Source organism: Melozone crissalis, unplaced genomic scaffold (assembly GCF_028551555.1).
Source record: "Melozone crissalis strain CALT ecotype California unplaced genomic scaffold, PUWL_Pcris_2 ptg000056l_1, whole genome shotgun sequence".
In the NCBI taxonomy this organism is placed as follows: domain Eukaryota; kingdom Metazoa; phylum Chordata; class Aves; order Passeriformes; family Passerellidae; genus Melozone; species Melozone crissalis.
Window position 1 is genome coordinate 2,106,778 of NW_026535834.1, and position 18,285 is coordinate 2,125,062.

Below are 18,285 nucleotides of genomic sequence, written 5' to 3' on the forward strand. Positions count from 1 at the left end.
ACAGAAGTGAGACAAAGTTATACCTTCTGTATAAGCTTCATCCCGGTGGGTGGCCACATTTAGCAGTGGGCTTGGGATTCCCAGTCTTGTTTTAATGGTTAATCCCTGAGCTTTGGCTCAGGGGAGTCAGTGGGAATCTGTCCTCACTGGCATCCTGCCACTGGTGCTGGCCTGTCTTGCTGGCAGGCGTGCTATGGGAAGGAAATTGCCTAGAAGCCAAAAGTGTAGTTGTGTAAAGTGACACCAGGAAATGGACTCTCCATGGCTCCAGATTTACTGCTTGGTGAGGGTTGAAAAGGATGAACTGTGGGCCTTGTTCCCTTCCCTGACCCTGACTCCTTTCTCTAGTCCAAGGGAACACAGTTGAAGAAGTCATTGAGAGGCTGCTGTCTATCAAGAAACATCCCAGCAGGCAGAAGCGAGCTGAGCACCGCCTGTCCGGGAGCGCAGCTGGAGCTGCCCAGGCTGAGCCAGAGCCGTGTGCACGGGCAGCTCGGTGTGCAGTGGGGTCAGCAAACCCCACCAGGGCACCAGCAACACCCTCAGGGCCGCTGGACAACGAAAAGAAGATCTCATCCTGCCAGTTCACAGCCTGCTGTGCCCTGCCAGAGAAATCCAACCCTCCCTCCAACACCGCTCCCAACCCGGCACCTCCAGCCCCACCACCTCCACCCTCTGGCACAGCAGCCATGACCCCCACATCCCCCATGACAAATACACCCCCAGCCCCTCCACTCCCTGGCATCCCTCCCCCTCCACCCCCTCCTCCTCCTCCTCCACCATTGCCTGGCATGGGGGGCATTCCTCCTCCTCCACCTCCATTGCCTGGCATGGGAGGCATTCCTCCTCCTCCACCTCCATTACCTGGCATGAGTGGTGTCCCACCACCTCCACCTCCACTGCCTGGCATGGGTGGCATCCCACCCCCTCCACCCCCACTGCCTGGCATGGGTGGCATCCCTCCCCCTCCACCTCCATTACCTGGCATGGGTGGCATCCCTCCCCCTCCACCTCCATTACCTGGCATGGGTGGCATCCCTCCCCCTCCACCCCTCCTTCCTGGCATGCCAGGAGATCACATAGAAGCCGTGGTGGCCTCCCAGTTCAGCTGCCCCCTGGGCTTGGGCAGGCCCCCCCACAAGACGGTGAAGACACCAACGCTGAGAATGAAGAAGCTGAACTGGCAGAAGCTGCCCTCCAATGTGGTGAGAGGTGGGTACTTCTGGCATAAAATCACTGCTGCTTTAGGGGTGTTTTACACTGCTGCTTTTGCTTCCCAGGGGAAGAAATAGTATCTTAAAGTTTGTCAGATGTGGTTGACTCCGTTTAGATACAGAACTTCCCTGATTTCCTTTACTTTTGACCTACAGAGCTGATATAAAAGTAACATGAAACTACTAATGTAATAGTAACTATTCCACCTGAATTAGTGCTTTGGAATAGCTTGCTTATAACTAAAATATTTTGAACTTAAAAGAAGAGAAAGGGATGGGAATGTTTTCGTAATCACTATGACGTGCCTTAGATCAGGCTGTGATCTGAGCTCCCCAGACTTTTATTGCCCAGCTCATCTGTGCTTGTTTCTGGGTATATTAAAGTCATGAGTAGGAGTGCATGTGAGGATCACATCACATATCTCTTGATTTTTGGGTTACATTTCCCTCTACTAGTGGATTCAAAGTGGAGCATGAAATGTGAGAAGAAGCTTGGAGAAGCTGTGTCAGCTTTGTCCTAGACAAGCAAGGCATCCACTGCATGAAAGTAGGCAGAGGTGAAATCTAAATAAGGCATGTCTTCAATCACAAGAGCAGTAAAATGTTGGGATTACTGCAGTAGAGGCTTCTACAGGCATGTTAGGGTGATGATTTTTTTTTTTTAAGATACAAGAAATTGCAGTAGAAATTAATTCAAGCAGTCTTGTAGCCACCATTATACAAGGAGACTTGAGTATAAAATGAAAAATGGAGAAGGACACAGTGAGAAAATGTTCAAGTTGTGCCCAGTCCCTCTGTTAGGATGCAAGGAAGCAAAAATAATATCAACCAGGGGACTAGAAACAAAATGTCTGAGGTCCTTGTCATGCTGATCCAGTTTGCCCAGCATGGAGGAGAGCACAGTTTTACAAGGAGGGATGGGGCTGCACAGCCTCTGTGTGCCCAGTGCTGTCTTCCCCTAGCAGGTTTAATTTCCCTTCAGCCCCTTTGGATCTCACCTGTGGCACTTGCCCCTCCTCAGTAATGACCATTTGTCCACTAATACGGATAAATATGTCATATTAAGAGAATAATATGTCTCCTTATTTCATTCACATCCTGAAGAGTGTCCCTTGCTAGCAGCTCACCTTGTCCCAGGTGTCAGGAGCTCTCAGCTCTACCTGCAGCCAGTCTGAACACTTTTCCTTTCTTTCAGAGAGCCACTCCATGTGGGCTTCTGTGAGCAGCAGCAGTGAGGAGGTGATAGAGCCCAACTACAGCAGCATTGAGCAGCTGTTCTGCTTCCCACAGCCAACCCCCAAGGAGAAGACAGCAGCACCAGTGAAGGCAGAGCCGAAGGAGGTGAGGAGAGCCCCTCGTTTTTTCGAGTAAAGATCCCTGCAGACAGCTCGTCTAATATGAGATATCTTCTTTTTCTTTAATGAAGATCACATTTTTGGACTCCAAGAAAAGTCTCAATTTGAACATATTTTTGAAGCAATTTAAATGGTAAGATATGGCCAGTTTTCGTGACAGTTGACAGAACTTTGAGCAGGTTTTGCAGTTTCTGGAAGGTCCTCACGAAATCTCTTCTAGGCAAAGTGATTTGGTGATCCATGCTACTAAATCATCTGAACATTCCCCATTTTGTTCTACAGTGTCTTTAAAATACTGAGTTTAGGGGTTTAATTATGTTTTTACATATAACTTCCCCATATGTTGGCAAAGGAGTTAGATCTCCATTTTACAGATAAAGTCATGGCACAGACTCTTAGGGTGACACAGACTGTGAGACACACCTGGAGGTCAGATCCCGCCTCATATCAGGGCCAATGGACAAATGAAGAGTTCAATTTTCTTTTAAGATAAAAAAAAATACTCCGAGACAGGGTCTTAGTTGCAGGATTCATCTCTGTCCTTGAATCATTTGATCAGGGCCAGAAATAAGATTTGGGTCATAGCAGGGATCCAGGTCCTGATTCTAAGTTAATTGTGGGGAGATCCCTTTCCCTTTGGATTATTGTGATTCTTTACTAGGGAAAGCACAGAGTGCTTGCACAGATAAATCTCTTGGTAGTGTGGGATAGTTGGAAAGTGGTCTTTGGTTGATGGCTGGCTCTGCTCCTTCTCCCTGCAGCTCCAATGAAGAGGTGACTGCCATGATCCAGAATGGGGACCGGACCAAGTTTGATGTTGAGGTTCTGAAGCAGTTGCTGAAGCTGCTGCCTGAAAAGCATGAGGTCAGGAGGAAAACACCACCCTTGGTTCACAGAGCTGAGCACATAGAGCAGCCCCGCAGTCTTGATTCTTTATTTCTCATTAGATAGAAAACCTGAAGGCCTTCAAAGAAGAGAAATCAAAACTAGCAAATGCAGATCAGTTCTATCTTCTCCTCCTTCAGATTCCCAGGTAAGGTTTTTAGTCGTAAACTTCAGCCCAATCTGTTTCTTGATTTACCTCTGGGAAGTTTAAGCTTCTTTATAGGAGCCTCACAGACCAATACTGATGGATGTAACTGTTGGATTTCCCCTTCCTGGAGCTATCCCTTTCTCTGTTAACCTTAGGGCTCTTCCTGATCAGCACATCCTCTCCCTCTGAACCAGCTGAAGCTGGCTCAGGCTCAGGGTTGGGTCTGCCCAAGGAGGCTCCATAACTTGGTGAAAGGCAGTGCCAAATGCAGTGCCAAGAAGGGGAAACCCTTCTCTTTGCTGATCACAATGCACCAGCAGAACTCACATCCCTGCTGGTCCTCAGGGCCAGCAGCAGCCCCTCTCCTCCCTCCAAGGCCACACCAGTGGTTTGGTGTGGATGTGCTTGGCATGTTGTGGGGTGGCATGGGCTTGCTGGTGATGTGGGAAAGGGGCTGCTGTGCTGGCTGGGATCCCAGTGCCTTTAGCTGAGATCCATCTCCACCCTCAGCTACCAGCTGCGCATTGAGTGTATGCTGATCTGCGAAGAGACCACCGTCGTGCTGGACATGATTCAGCCCAAAGCTGAAGCCATCCGCAGAGCCTGTGAAGGTAGGCATGACCTGAGCTTATTCCTGGCTCTGATTTAAGACAGGAAATTTTAACCCCCACGAAACTCCCCTGGAGCTCTGCAGCATTACTACCCAAACCCCAAAGAACTCCTGTGTGGTCCATTCACTGGTTTGCTGCAAATGGGGTGCAACTTTAGGTATCTCACTGATGGTCAAAGCCCGTAACAGGACCAAAGATTATTTTCTGTCGTCCTCATCCCACTTTTTCTGCAGCAGATGTATTCTCCTGAAACACTTTGAATGGTGAAGTGCTGGAAGTTCATCAGCCCTTTCAAAGGAGCTGAATTTAGACAGCAGAGCTGGCCCTGCTGCAGCTAATTCATTCATCCAGCATTATTTCCCAAATTAGAAATTCATAATACAGTAATTTTCTCTACTGCCAGAAAACTTCCCCCAAAAGCAGCTCTGCTTTAGTATTTCCCTGCCTAGAAATGGTACCAGAAGAAAAAGGTTGTTATTTTGGGTTATAAATTGCTGATGCTCCAATATGGTGAGTACACAGAAAGTTTATGCAATAGATTTTGGCTTCCTGTGGCAGAAACCTTTGGTCCCACTCCTCTGAGAGCAATATACTCTTCTTGGCACTGTCAAGTGTCACCTGTCCTACAGGGCCAGTTGCCCCAACTCCTGCTGGGGGTTTCTCCAGCTGGCATTGCAGCTGTTTGCTGGGATGAATTGAAGCTTCCCCCAAAGTGATTTCCCAGCAGCCCAGTTGTTCTTTTGGAGCTGCTCCTGCCTCAAAGCTGAGTGCTTCAGAAAGCACAGCACTGCAGCACCCTGTTGTAAGAGCAAGGACAGGGACTGCACTCTTCATGCCTGGTCAATAATCACCTCTACCATGAGAGACCAGGAACAGGGTGAGCATGCCTGGTTTTAGCAGCTGGCAGGTGATCATAGTGCAGTCAGAACTGGCTTCACAGCACAGCTAAATGAAGTTGGCAAGATTCAATTTGCAGCCCAGTTACACCCTTGCCCACGCTGGGAAACTTGCAAGGAAGGCTGGATCTTGACTCCTGTTAGTGAGGAGGGTCCCACTGCAGGTTATTTGCCATAAGGAAATGAGAGACGAGATGTAAAGAAAGAAACATAAGTCAACAAAGACTTTGACAACCCATGGAACTGAATCAACATGAAATCATCTTCTCTGCTGGTTGGGCATTGGGCTGCAAAGCCAAAATACCAGATTTGATTGGTGGAATTCAGAATCCCAATTTCAAAGCAGTTTAGGAAATGTTCTGGTGTAACAGAGGCTTTTGCTTAAAAGTCCCTTATGTTTTTCAGATCTTCTGACCAGTCATCGCCTGCCAGTCTTTTGTCAACTGATTCTCAAAGTTGGAAACTTCCTGAACTACGTAAGGACTTTTTTTGTCTTCTCCTTTCCCCATCACAGTCTGTGAATGATCTCCTTTAGGGTTGTAATTTGGATGGACACAGGAGTCACATCTGCTTTTTTTCTCTCTTGCAGGGAAGCCACACGGGCGACGCCGATGGTTTTAAAATCAGCACTTTACTCAAACTAACAGAAACCAAAGCCAACCAAACCCGCATTAGCCTGCTCCACCATATTCTGGAGGTACCACTGCCAAGTCCTGCACAGTAGGGAAGAGGGAGGGTTTTATCACAGATGAAACATTTCTCCTGCTGTTGGCTAATGCCACATGCTCATACTCACATCCTCCCTGGCAAACCCCAGAGTGTCACAAGTCAGGAGGATTTGAATCACTTTGGTGACTCTGGTGGAGACTGCTTGTGGGCACTACTCCTTATTTTAGGATTTGATCTGCTTCCCTCCAGCATCTTTTCCCACAGTGTCTGCAACTTCCTTTCATATTTGTGCAATCTGCACATCAGCAGCTGCAAACCACAGAGCACAAATCTGTCCTGGCTCATCTGTACCCATTCAGCCTTTCTGCCTTTCCATGGACTTTCCCTTTTCCTCCAGGCTGTGCTCAGGCTTTTCATGCTTCTCTCCAGGCCCCCATGGCTCTCCTATTCCCTGCCATGCTGTTTTTATCTTTTTGTCTCCATGCTCTGCTCTGCCACCTCCATTCATCAATGTCCCTTGGTTTCAGTTACTCATGTTCAAGCCCCGCTTTAGCTGGCAGTGGCTTCACAGCAAGGACAGCTGTGAAAGTAAAGAATGCAAGACTCAAGGCCTTTTAATATCCTTCTGGGACTGTGGGAAGTGTCAGATTGCATCAAACCACAGTGCTGCCTCCCTCCATGCTCAAGAAGAGCTCTGCTTTGCTTTGAACTATGAGTATTTCTGAGGGTTCAGTTCTCTTCTGTGTTTTTATAGCCAGGGGAAATGCCTTTCCTCTCTGAATGTGCAAACTACAGACAGGGGGGCAGTAGCAGAACACAGCACAGTCATCCTTCCTGGACACTTCTGCCCATGTGTCTTCCCCCCAGCTTCCCCTTGGCTCCTGCCACACACCAAATAACACTTCTTTCTCTCTTCCTCTTCAGGAAGTAGAAAACAGCCACAAGGACCTACTGGAACTGCCAAAGGATCTTGAATATGTTTCAAAAGCAGCAGGGTAAAATTGTGTGTCACTTCCTTTGAATTAAAAACAAAAATAAATCCCATGCACATCAACAATGTACCAGAAATTAGGACACACACAGCTGGTATACAGATTAACAAGATGGCATCTTACATAGTTTGAACTGAAAGATTTGGTTGATGAATGTTGAAAGGCCTTTAATATATAATAATTCTACTACAGCTGGCAACACTTAGGACTGAAATTTGGAGAGCAGTCAGTTAAAGCTGCCTCCCAGACCTTTCTGAAACGTGCACTGCCTTTGTGGTGGCAGGAGCTGGTGAGGGTCAGCTACCCAGACATTTCTGAAGTCCCTCCAGGCAGGGGAAGTGAACTAATGCTGAGCATGGTGGGTGGAGAACAGCCTTTTGAAGGGGTGGGCTTTTTTTGGCACTCATCTCCCAATACACAGAACTGTAGGTAGGCCTGGCAGCCTTCCCGTAAGTGCTGTGGGGGGAAGCTGTTTTCCCTGAGCTTGGTCTGTATAGAGAGTTCAGAGCACAGGGTTCAGCTCAGGGAAGTGGTGGGAAACAAAGGGGTGACCAAAGCACCAGTTCAGACTTGTCCACTCCTTGCTCAGCTCAAGATACTGGAGTGTCAGCTAATGGCAGGGTTCTGTTTGATTTCAGAATTAATGGCAGGGTTCTGTGTGATTTCAGAATTAATCTTGACATTATACGCACCGAGTCCGGTACCAATTTGAAGAAGTTGCTGGAGCTTCAGCGGAAAGTCTTATCATCAAATGAGGATGTGAAACAACAGTATGAGAAACCCATCCAGGTCAGTAGCAGAGCTGCCTTAGATCTCCCCCATTACACACAGAGGGGTGCTGCATGGTACATCTGCAGCTCAGGAGCCTCGTGAGAGGGAAGAAAATATTGCCACAAGACATGCTCTCAGATTTGGAAATAAGATGCAATGCTGTACAACCCAAATATGCAGTGGCCAGCTGCACCCCAAACCTAGATACCTTTGGTGAGGCCATTTCTTAGGATGCTGCCCCAACTGCTCTGTCCATGCTCCTGTGTGACTCCTCACTTTAAGAGAAGATGGTCACCTTCTCTGTGGATCATCAGAGTGAAGCCGTTTCCTTGGGATTAAGCTTTGCATGGGGCTGTCCATGTCTTGCTCATGACACCCCTGTAAACTGGCACAGCACAGTTGCCAAGAGTAAAGATCATCTGCAAATCTTAATTTCTTCCCACCTGCTTTCCAAAAGCTGCACTTAAAAGCCAGAACCCAGAGTCCTGCTCTAAGCTCTAATTCCTTCTCTGTGAGTGCACTTCACTCGTTGTCCTCTGGATGGTGTTTTACAGTGTGCATTTAATGTGTTTCAGGACAGCATTGATGCCTCCAGAAAGCTGGAAGAAGAATTTGATACCATTGAAAAGAAGAGAGAAGAACTTGCAAATTATCTCTGTGAAGATCCAAGCAAGTTGTCCTTAGAGGACATATTTAGCATCATGAAGACCTTCAGAGACCTCTTCATCCGAGCCCTGAAGGTTGGCACCTGCACACAGGATCCTGAGCATCCCTTCCTGGAAGATGGAAGCTGCTCCAATGGACAGGAGTGGGATGGGCACCCCAGTCCAGGGGGGATCCTGGTTACAGCCTCCTCCTTTTGGCACTTGGCATCAGGTCTCCCAGTGAAGTAGTGTCTGATCCCTTCTCCACTACATCCTCATGGATGGAGGTTCTGGTGCTGCTGGGCCTGGCCCAAACACCAGGGATTTGTGATTCTGTTGCAACTTCAGCTGCAGAGTCAATCACAAAGATGCTTTTAGGCCAAGTGTGCAAGTTGTAGAGAAAGGGGCTTACAAAACTTAACCCTTTGCTCCAACCTGAGCAAACAGGCTCAGAAGGGGGATATGTAGTAAAAAAGCCACCTTGTGGAAAAAAAAAAAACTGTGGCTTCAGTGTCTCCCACTTTCACCTCAAGATCAGGCAGGTGAGCACACTGCAGGTAGCTGTGTGAGGCAAAGCACCACTGCCACCTCCAGCTGGGATGTGGCAGAGTCCTGGCCAAGTCAGCAGTCCCCCAGTCCCCTCTCACCATTTTGGTATGGCAGCCCTTATTCCCAATGCCCATTTTAATTATTGCACAGGACAAAGCCAGAATTTCTCTTCCTTCATCTATAGATCTCCTTTCTCTTCATCGGCTTCTTTACCCCACCTTCTCATGCCACTGTTACCTCCCTGCAGGAAAACAAGGACAGAAAGGAGCAAGCTGCCAAAGCAGAGAAGAGGAAAAAGCAGCTAGAAGAGGAAGAGGGCAAGAGACAGAAGGGAGAAAATGGAAAAGTCAGTGAGTATCTGAAATGGCTTCAAAAAATAGAGCTGGAGCCATAGGGGCTCTTTGGTGGTCCTGCTTTAATGGACCAGTAGTGGTAATTTATTTTGTAGGTTTCTAGGTGCTGGCTGACTAAAGGCTTTTAGGTGTCTTACAGCCCTAGCTAAGAATTGACTTTCCACAGTTGCAGCTGGGCAGAGAAGTTAATTTTAGGTTTGCTGACTGAACAGCAAAGAAGAAAGAAAATCACCACAAATTAAATATTTCAGTTAACTTTTCCAGTTTCTAAACATAACTTTTGAATCCCAAATCTAAAAAGAAACATTTGACTTATCCACCATCCAAGGTCCTCGTATACACTTGAATAGTGTCTCTTCACCACAGTTGTCCCAAAAATCTTGCATATGGCTTAAATATGCCTTCTGCTGGATGAAAATGAAAGACTAAAAAATGCAATTGGAAGAAGCAGAGAGGAAAGAAAAATCAGAATTATTTTTCCTCCTCCAAAAAAAAAAAAGCATTCCACCAACATTGATAACAAACAGGGAATATTTCATGGTCACGGGACAACCAGGGATCTGTCCAGGCAGAGCTGATGCCACTGGTGCCAGACTGTAGCACCAAGACTTGGGAGCAAATCCCTTGTGTTCAGCCAGGATGGGCTGCTGTGGGATCATGGAGCACTGCTGTGAGTCATGGGCAGTGCTGTGGGATCACAGAGCACTGCTGTAGGATCATGGGCGCTGCTGTGGGACCATGGAGCAGGGCTGTGGGATCATGGAGCGCTGCTGTGGGATCACGGGGCGCTGCTGTGGGATCATGGAGCTGCTCCCAGGTCTGCTGTGGGTGCCTTGCTCCTGGCCAGTGGCTGCTTGTGCTGGGGCAGCAGGAGGCAGCTCCAGCAGTGGCATCCCTGCAGCTCCTGCTGGCCTGGCTCAGGGGTAACTCCCATCTCTCTCCCAGTCAAGAAGGGGCTGATGAAGCAGGAGGAGGTGTGTGTCATCGACGCCCTGCTCGCCGACATCAGGAAAGGCTTCACGCTGAGGAAGACAAAGAACAGACACGAGTCAGAGGCAGCTCCTAAATCCTCATCTGCAGAGAGCCTGGAGGAGAGCCAGTCTGGTAAGGACACAGACCTGACTGTACCTGCAGCTCTTCATTCCCATCTGCCTCTGAGCCTGAGCCAAGCATGCACCAGCCAGAAGCCTTTGTGTTTGCATTTGGGGCATTTTATTTAAGGAGGTTTTGCAGCCAGTGCCAAGGAGAAGAGGAGCAGAGAGCCTTGAGCTGTTGGTAGCCAGGTCTGTCCCAAAATTAGCAGGAATTTGGAGCAGCATGGGCCTGCATCTGTGTTGATAAACCCTCTGAGGTGCTTGACCCACGTGTCAGCCATGGCACCATGCTGATGGGGCACCGCTGTTATCCCTGCATGCTCTCAAGATTCAGTAGCACAGTGTGTTCCTGTCTTACAGACTGCTGCATCCCATCTTAGTCTACACTTGGGAGACTGAAGAAACCCTTTAAAAAAAAGATAAGAAACCCTATTTGCAGAAGTACCCAAGTCCTTTAGGTGCTTGTGAGGAGACAGCCTCATGGGTTTAGGTTTTCTTTGGTCTCTTGACCTCAGTGTCAGTGCAGTTAGGCAAATCCAAGGACATTGGTCTGTCCGTGGCTCTCCTAGGTCTGCTCTGCAAGGGCAGGTTAAGGCTGGCTAATGGGCAGCCTTGAAGTCCTCACACACCAAGCCAGCAGTCCAGCCTGGGCCAGGACCTCACAGGCAGGGTCTCTCTTCTGTTGTAGACTTTCAGGCTTCCTTGCAAGTCCTGGAGCCTCCATGGAAATCAGCCATTTTGTAGCAAAGACACATTAACACCTGCTGAAAACAAATCAGGGGCTTTGCTGAGCTGGAGCCTGCAGTCCAGCCGGGGTGACCACACAGATATAATGAGGGGAGGTACAGGGAGGATAAATTGGTGCTGCCTCTGCATTGGAGCTGCTTTAGGGTCAGTGCTCCCTCCACAGGCAGCTGCTGACCTGTAACCTCTGCAGGGTAGGTCCATCTTGGCTGATTCCTGGTGAAACTGCAGCTGTGGCTGATTGTGTGTTTCTGTTTAAAGGACAGAGCATGAAGGATCCACAAGCAGCAGGGAAGCAGATTGATGACAAGACTGAGCAAAACAAGGATGATCATCCCTCAGAAAGCACTCCTCCCTCAACCACTGCCCCGATGGAGACAGGTGGAGGTGTTACAAATGCTTCAGCTTCAGGCCAGGTATTATCTACAAACAGTGCTGGAGGAAGTCTGCCACTGGAGTCCCAGACCAAAAGCCCCTCAGGGAGCGTGGTGGAAGCTGATGGAGCCACTCAGACCACCCTGGGCCCTGGGATGGAGCAGAAAAACAACGTGGAAAGCCTCCAGCCCAGCACAGAGAGAGGCTCCCTTGGCTTCTCTGTGGCTGACATAGGCTCAAGGATAAGTTTTGTGAGCAGCAGTGCAGCCCCTGCTCTGCCAGACCAACTCAGCTGGACTAATGGGGCCATGTCAGGAGGCCAGGACAAGGAGTGCCCAGCTGATGGCTCAGACAGTGCTCAGCCTGCTCCCTGCCATGAGGCTCAGCAGGCAGAGTCTAAAGAAATGACAAAAGAAAATGAAGACCCTGGTACAGACTCGCTGTTGGACACCTCTCAAGACAAGTCCTTCTCAGAGGAGCCGGCCACTGACTCCTCTTGCTCAGCAACACTTCCCCCAGAGCAAACCCACAGTGACAGGGAAAAGCAGAGGCCATCAGGGAAAAGGAAGAAGAAGAAGAGGCACAGCAAAAGCTACTCAGGTAGGTTATTTTATAAATAGCTCTCAGGGACTGACTTAAATATGGGAACCTTCCTGATATATTTGTGTATACCTGTTTCTTTCCACTTCAAGGCCCAGTGCCCCCTGCCCCTGGAGTCACACTGTTTCATGCAACTATTATATTTTTCAAACCTGAAAGAGCTTTAAAAAGAAAAACACAAGCATAGTTCATTCTGGTGACATGTATAAGTAGTTTATAAAGGAGTAATGATGAATCAATAATTCAAAAGCCCATTACACATATGCAGTAAAGATGGCAATAAGCACATCTGTCAATGTGCTAAAGACAGCTACAGGCACGGTTATGTGCAAACAAGAGCTCCATTAGGCTCCAGAGCAGTGATTAAGAGCAGTTAATACTCAGTACTTAATCAGCAATCACCCCTCTGAACTACTTATAAACACATAAAAGCAGCAGCCTCCATGCTGCCTTGGGCTTGTTTGGTTTTTCCCCTCATTGCAGCAGCACTTTTGCCTGACAGCCTGCCCCAGGGGTGCTTTAGGTGCTTCTAAACATCAGGCCCTCGAACCATCTCTGCAGAGGGAGGGGAAAGGTCAGTCACTGGAAAGGAGCATCTTGCTGATGCTGCCACCAAGGATCCATCCTCCATTGGGCTGCCCTGCTGGGCTGGGAGGGAGCTCAGCTCCTGGAGCCACACAGGCCCCCCTCTCCTTACCAAAATCCTCAGCCAGTCCCAAACCTGGGAAGAGTGTCCAGGTCCTGTAGATCCTGCCAGCCTTGGGTGGGTACCTTAATCCCAAATTGGAGATGCCTCATAGGGAAGACAGATGGGTCTGTCAGCCTTTAGAACTTACAATATCCTTTCCAAAGCCTGTTTCCTGCAAGATCCCGAGATAAACAAATGGGCAGGCAAATGGGAAAGTCTCTTTTTACCAATGCTTGATGTTTTTCCTTTCAAGGAGAAAGGAAGGGAGGGTTTGAATACCCATTGCTGAGAAAGACAGCATAGGTTGAGCAGCTACCACAGAGGGACTTACCCTTTTAATGCAGCATGCCCCAGGGTTGTAGTAATTTACATTTCTAAACATGCTACTGGTTAAAAACAAGCCACAAATGAGAAGTTATTTCCTGTAATGTTGGTTCCTGAACTTGCTTCATCTGAGGAGCAGAAGCTGCAGCAATGGGAGCATCCCATGCTCCCAGACCTGGCAATGCTTCCTGACGCCTGAAATTAGGACTTCTGGCTTAAGAACTGACCCCAGCCTGCAAAAGCCACAGAGTTCCCTGGGCATCCAGGGATGGCATCAAGAGGGTTGGAACAGGATGATCTTTAAGGTCCCTTCCAACCCAAACCAGTCAAAGATTCTGTGTTCTTAGGGACCTCTCTGCTACTAGACAGTATTTTCATCATGAAAAGTTCCCTGTTGTTACCTTGGCCTTGCCATGATCAGATATATTTGGTGTCTCTCTTTTGTCCAAAAGCAGAGGTTGAGACTGATTCTGGAGATAATAAAACAAAAAAAGATTGTGTGGCACAATGAGGTATGTAAACTCACAAAGATAATTTTTTTTTGTGAACTAACCACAGCACTGGGACTTCACAGACCTAATCAGTATTCAGCATATCACCTGAGCTTTTTGTCTTTGTGTCTAATCACAAACACATGTGAAATGAATTTGTTACTCTGATTTTTACTCTCCAGGGTGTTGATCTTGTGTTGAGTGGAGTCAGTGCTGATCTCCACTCCACACAGGGTCACAGCCCACATGTTTGTCCTCTGTGTCAGCAGCAGCCAAACTGCTTCTCCCTGCAGATAATTAAAAGCCATTATTCTAACCAAACAATCAGACTTCATGTGATGAACAAAGTCCTTGCTTTGATCACATTATTTTCTCAAAAACTGTAAAAATGCAATTTCAGTACCTACCTCCAGCAAAGAACATTTGGTTTGCTTGTGGGTAGCCACTTTCTATAGCACTGTTTAAATATGGGTATCTGGAAAAGGGAATAAAATACTGGACCCAGGGGCAAATACAAGCTGGGGCAAGATACCAGCTCCCACTCAAAGCTAAATTCAACTCCAGAGTTGCACACAAGTTCCCTGCATCCTTCACATATGCTGGCAACATACAATTGCCCCTCAAAAGGAATTCTAGGGTGAGACTTCCATTTGCAAAACTTCCCCTGTTTTTACAGCAAGTGGAAAGAAAAGCAAGAAAAATAAACAAGTGAAACCCCCACTGTACTGAAATTGCATAGTTACACGTTGTCCTTTCCATGCTGATGAGCATCTCTTATGAACTAAATCAATATCATCAAATCTCTTTGTCTTGTTTCCTGAAAGGAATGTATTTATTGTCCGGCATCCCCATTCCCTGGGGCTGGGAGCCCAGCTGGGAGCCCTGCTCCTGCACAGACACAGGAGGAATCTGTGCAGGATTTCCCCACAGGGCTGCTTTTGTTCCTGCACCTGGAGCATCACTGCTAGCAAGAGAAAATGGGATATACCTTGGGTAGTTACAGCCTCACTACTCCTGCCCTCCTTTTGGCCCTTTCCTTGCAGTACCATAGGAGTACATGAAATGCAAGTAGCTCTGTTGGTTTAAAAATCCTAAGGAAGATTTCCTGCAGGAACAGAAAATGTTAGCAATGGAGCATAGGTGAGAAGTACACCAGGGCCAGAGCACATGCTGCATTGGAAGGGCAGCTGGAACCACCAGTTAAACTTAACTCAATTTTTTAAGCATACAGGCTTAAAAAAAGTCATGTTTGAAAAAAATACATGAAACACAGTTTTGTTTTGTCCTGGGAAGAGATAGAAATGCAGCACAGACAAATGCATGGGCACACAGGACCTTTATGAAGTCAGGCAGGCATTGCACCAGCAGAGCCTACCTGGGATTTGATGTCAGGAGGACAGCAATGAGCTGCACCTTGAAACCTGCACTTCTCTTTTTCCTCTTCTGCTCCTGTATGTCACACAGCAAGGGCAGCAGAACCTAAAACCCATTTGCTTGTCTTAGTCTCCTGCCAGAGAGCCTCCTCTCCCAAATGCAGCTCCTGTCTTGATGAGACAGATAAGACAGAACTTCTTGGTAAGACACATTCAACAAGCCTGGAGTGTTAGCAATCAGTATTTTTTCCTAGGATCTTCCACCTGATTTTTGTTACATTTTAGGTTTTGTCCCAAGCATACATGGTCTGTTCAGGTCCCCACTAGTTCTCTTTTGGTACAGGTTATTTCTTTCTCTGGTGGATTTGCTGATGTGGAAGTTAATGGGTCTCATGAAGCCACAGAAATCTTCTTCCTTCTTGTGCAGATCCAGCTGCAGGGATCAAGACTCAAAGCCCTTATGAGTTTTTAGAGCTTCCCTGACAGCAGCAGAGGGCAGGAACAGCCTGAGACTCCGTGATAATATTTCAGAGCAGTAAGAGACTGTAATCAGCTACTGAATTCTTGCCTCACTTTGACCATATCTTGTTATGCAGCAATTTCTGTAATAATGTCTTTAAATGTCAGCTCTCACATCTAAAGAGCTGCATTCCACATTATCTTCATGTTCTTGAAAGAAATGGTTTAGCTGTTTTTCCTCTGGAGTCAAGGCATTGGTGGTCACACTGTTTGTGTGCACCCTGGTAACATCTCAACTCATTTCCAACCAAGTCCAGAAAGAGCTTAAAGAATCATTTTATGAAGGTGACAGTACAAGAGAGGAGAGACTGTACAAACACCTGAACTCAAGAGAGCTGCTCTGAGTGTACCTGCCTTAAACCCTAGAGAATTCCTAGAGACAAATGTTCATGTCTGTTTGTGCAGCTCCCCTTTTCCTCCCCTCTGTGTGTCACTTGGAATGGTTAGGGGGAAGAAAAGCCTTGAAAGCAAAAGTCCATGAGCAATTGGGCTTCAGCAACTGGACTTTAGCAATTTCCCTGCTCACAAACCTGCTTGATTTATTCCCTAGAAAATAAAAGGAAAACCAAAGCAGGAGTACAGACCACAGCCTGGCAAGGAGGGAGGGAAAAGGCAGAAGGGCAGCTATGACATGCACATGGCACAGTGATACATCAACCTTCCCCTGCAAAGACACAGAAGGGATTTCCTTTCATTCTTGAGGGACAGATGCTTCACCTCCCCTTCTCCGGACCCGTATTGTCTGTGGGCAGTTTTTAAATAGACTGTGAGAATGTCATCAATCAAATGCTCATCTTCCTGCTAGCCCTTTGCCTCCATGTCTGCCTTCAGAAATGGTATTTGAATCAGTTATGGAGTGAGACAGGCTGCAGTGTGCTGCCCCATCCTTCTGACAGTCCTGCTAAATCCTCCAGATTTAGTTACCTCAGCAATTTAATACCTAGAAGGATATATGTTATTGAACTAAACTTTAAAGCAAAGCTGCCCAAACTCTGGAGTTTCAAGATTGGTTCTGGAAACATGAGGTTTTTATTAAGTCCATCAAAGTACCTGTTTTTAGGTTATCTGAGGAACAGATGAAACTGATTTCCCTAGTAGCACCTCAACCATTACATACACATGCATGCAAAACCACACCACTTTTACTCACAGTTGCAAATGATTTGCATTTCCCCCTCTTCCTGCAGGTGTCATGGCAAGGCAGAAGGTATGAGAGAACCTCTCATGCGTCCCTGGGGTGCTGCCAGCTTCTGAGACTCCAGGTTCTGCATCAATGAAATGCCACCATGGACAACTTCTGCCCCATGAAGACCCACAGCCTCTCCTCATGCAGCCTTTCACTCCCCTCCCAGGACCTAAAGAGCCTCCCCAGAGACTTTGGACCCCTCAGCCTGTGCACTGGGCACCTGTGGGGACAGGGGATGGCTCTGTGCATAGTGGTGGTGGAAGGGTCAGACCTGTCACCCACTGTCCTGGAAGCCAAGGCTTTCACCCTGCTCTTGGGCCAAACTCCTCTTGAAGTGACAGCTGAGTGTGGCCCAAGAACAGACTGCAGTGGCTAGCCCTTGAAGAAGTGTTAAAAACAGCAGTGCCTCAACTAAATTAAGGGTATAAATTAAGCAGTGGCTGTACCATCACAAGTGGAGGTGTGTTAAGTCCCTCTTCTCCTTGCCCGCTGATGATTTATATTGGACCAGGTCCAAGACCCAGATTAGACAAATGTATTTTTACTCTCAATCACTTAGAGCAAGGGAAATTGGTTACAGGGGAAAAAAGCAAGTAAAAGAAAATGTATTTTCTGTTTTACTAAGCATATGGCCATATAAGCAGTGTCTGGTCCCTACATGATGCTTATGTGCAATTAAGTTGAAGTGCATCAGTAGTCTTAAGTAGTCTTGTCACACCTGCTGATGCAACCATCAATTTTTGGAGAGCCAGGGCTCTGGCTTCTCTCACTAAAGCAAAAGGAAGAGGTTTTCCAGTGTTCTATTGGACACATTTTCAGTTTATCCTGTAGTAAATCTCTGGGTTTGACTTCCATTGTCAGCTGCTTGTACTCGAGAGTCTGTGTCCAAGCTGCAGAACGTGTGGAATCATGTTACTTTGGCTTTAAAACTGGGACTGTGCAGTACTGTGTTTTCAAAATTCAGAGCTTTATTTCTCAAGTTTGTAATAACACTGTATAATAATTTTGTACATAGCTGTCCATTTAAAATGATCTATGTTTGTTGAATCTATGGTGTGATATGTGCTGAAACATAAATCCAGTGGAAGAGCTGGGTACATTTCAGAACTGTTCATTTATATGGTAACTCACTGTGGCTAAACTAACGTGCAGGCTAAAGCTTATTTTGCTCTGCTTAATAGGACTTATAATGTCCTTGTAATACTGAAAACTTAGAAGTGAAACCAAGAATTAAATCACTGGTTTGCTTTAACCAAGGCATCACTATGAGCATATTGAGAACTGGTTAACGAAGCAGAGATCAGAACAGACATGGGCAGGATCAGTGCAGGAGGCACTCAGAGTAGCACAGCCCTGTTGCAACAGAAAACTCATTCCTGCTGGCAGAATTCCCTGGAGAACCCCCAGCATTCCCTGGAGAGCCATGCACCCAGGTTTGATTTGCAGGGCTGTCTCTATCACATCTACAGGTATCCCCCTTTTTCCCGTCTCAGAGCACATCACCATATTTTTACTCCTCAGTCTAGCTCTGCTGCTCTCAGGTTAGACTCCAAGCTGCAAAAACCTGAGTATTAAACACATTATTTCCAGCTCTGTGCATCCCAGGCTGGCAGTGCACAGCCAGCCTCCTCCTCTCCACCCCACTGTCTGATCAATAGGAACATCATCATTTGGAGACGCAGGAGTGGGGAGCAAACAGTTTCTCTGGGTGTTACCTAGGGAACCTTTCCTGCTGATGCCCCACTGGCTGCTCACTCCAGATGCTACAGCATGTGTCCACTTCTCCATCTGGGTCTTTCAGCTT

The 18,285-nt window shown here is 47.3% G+C and overlaps 1 protein-coding gene across 1 annotated transcript; it reads left to right on the forward strand.

Annotated features, from left to right (window-relative positions):
- The first annotated feature begins 2,466 nt into the window (after window positions 1-2,466).
- LOC128943847 (inverted formin-2-like) lies at window positions 2,467-17,733 on the forward strand. Its single transcript, XM_054286782.1, has 13 exons — window positions 2,467-2,555; window positions 3,331-3,433; window positions 3,517-3,602; window positions 4,113-4,213; window positions 5,515-5,585; window positions 5,699-5,806; window positions 6,703-6,773; window positions 7,439-7,559; window positions 8,117-8,281; window positions 8,982-9,084; window positions 10,033-10,191; window positions 11,187-11,900; window positions 16,483-17,733. The coding sequence occupies exons 2-13, from the start codon at window positions 3,353-3,355 to the stop codon at window positions 16,506-16,508; spliced, it is 1,806 nt and encodes a 601-aa protein (XP_054142757.1). The 5' UTR covers window positions 2,467-2,555; window positions 3,331-3,352; the 3' UTR covers window positions 16,509-17,733.
- Window positions 17,734-18,285: the final 552 nt, after the last annotated feature.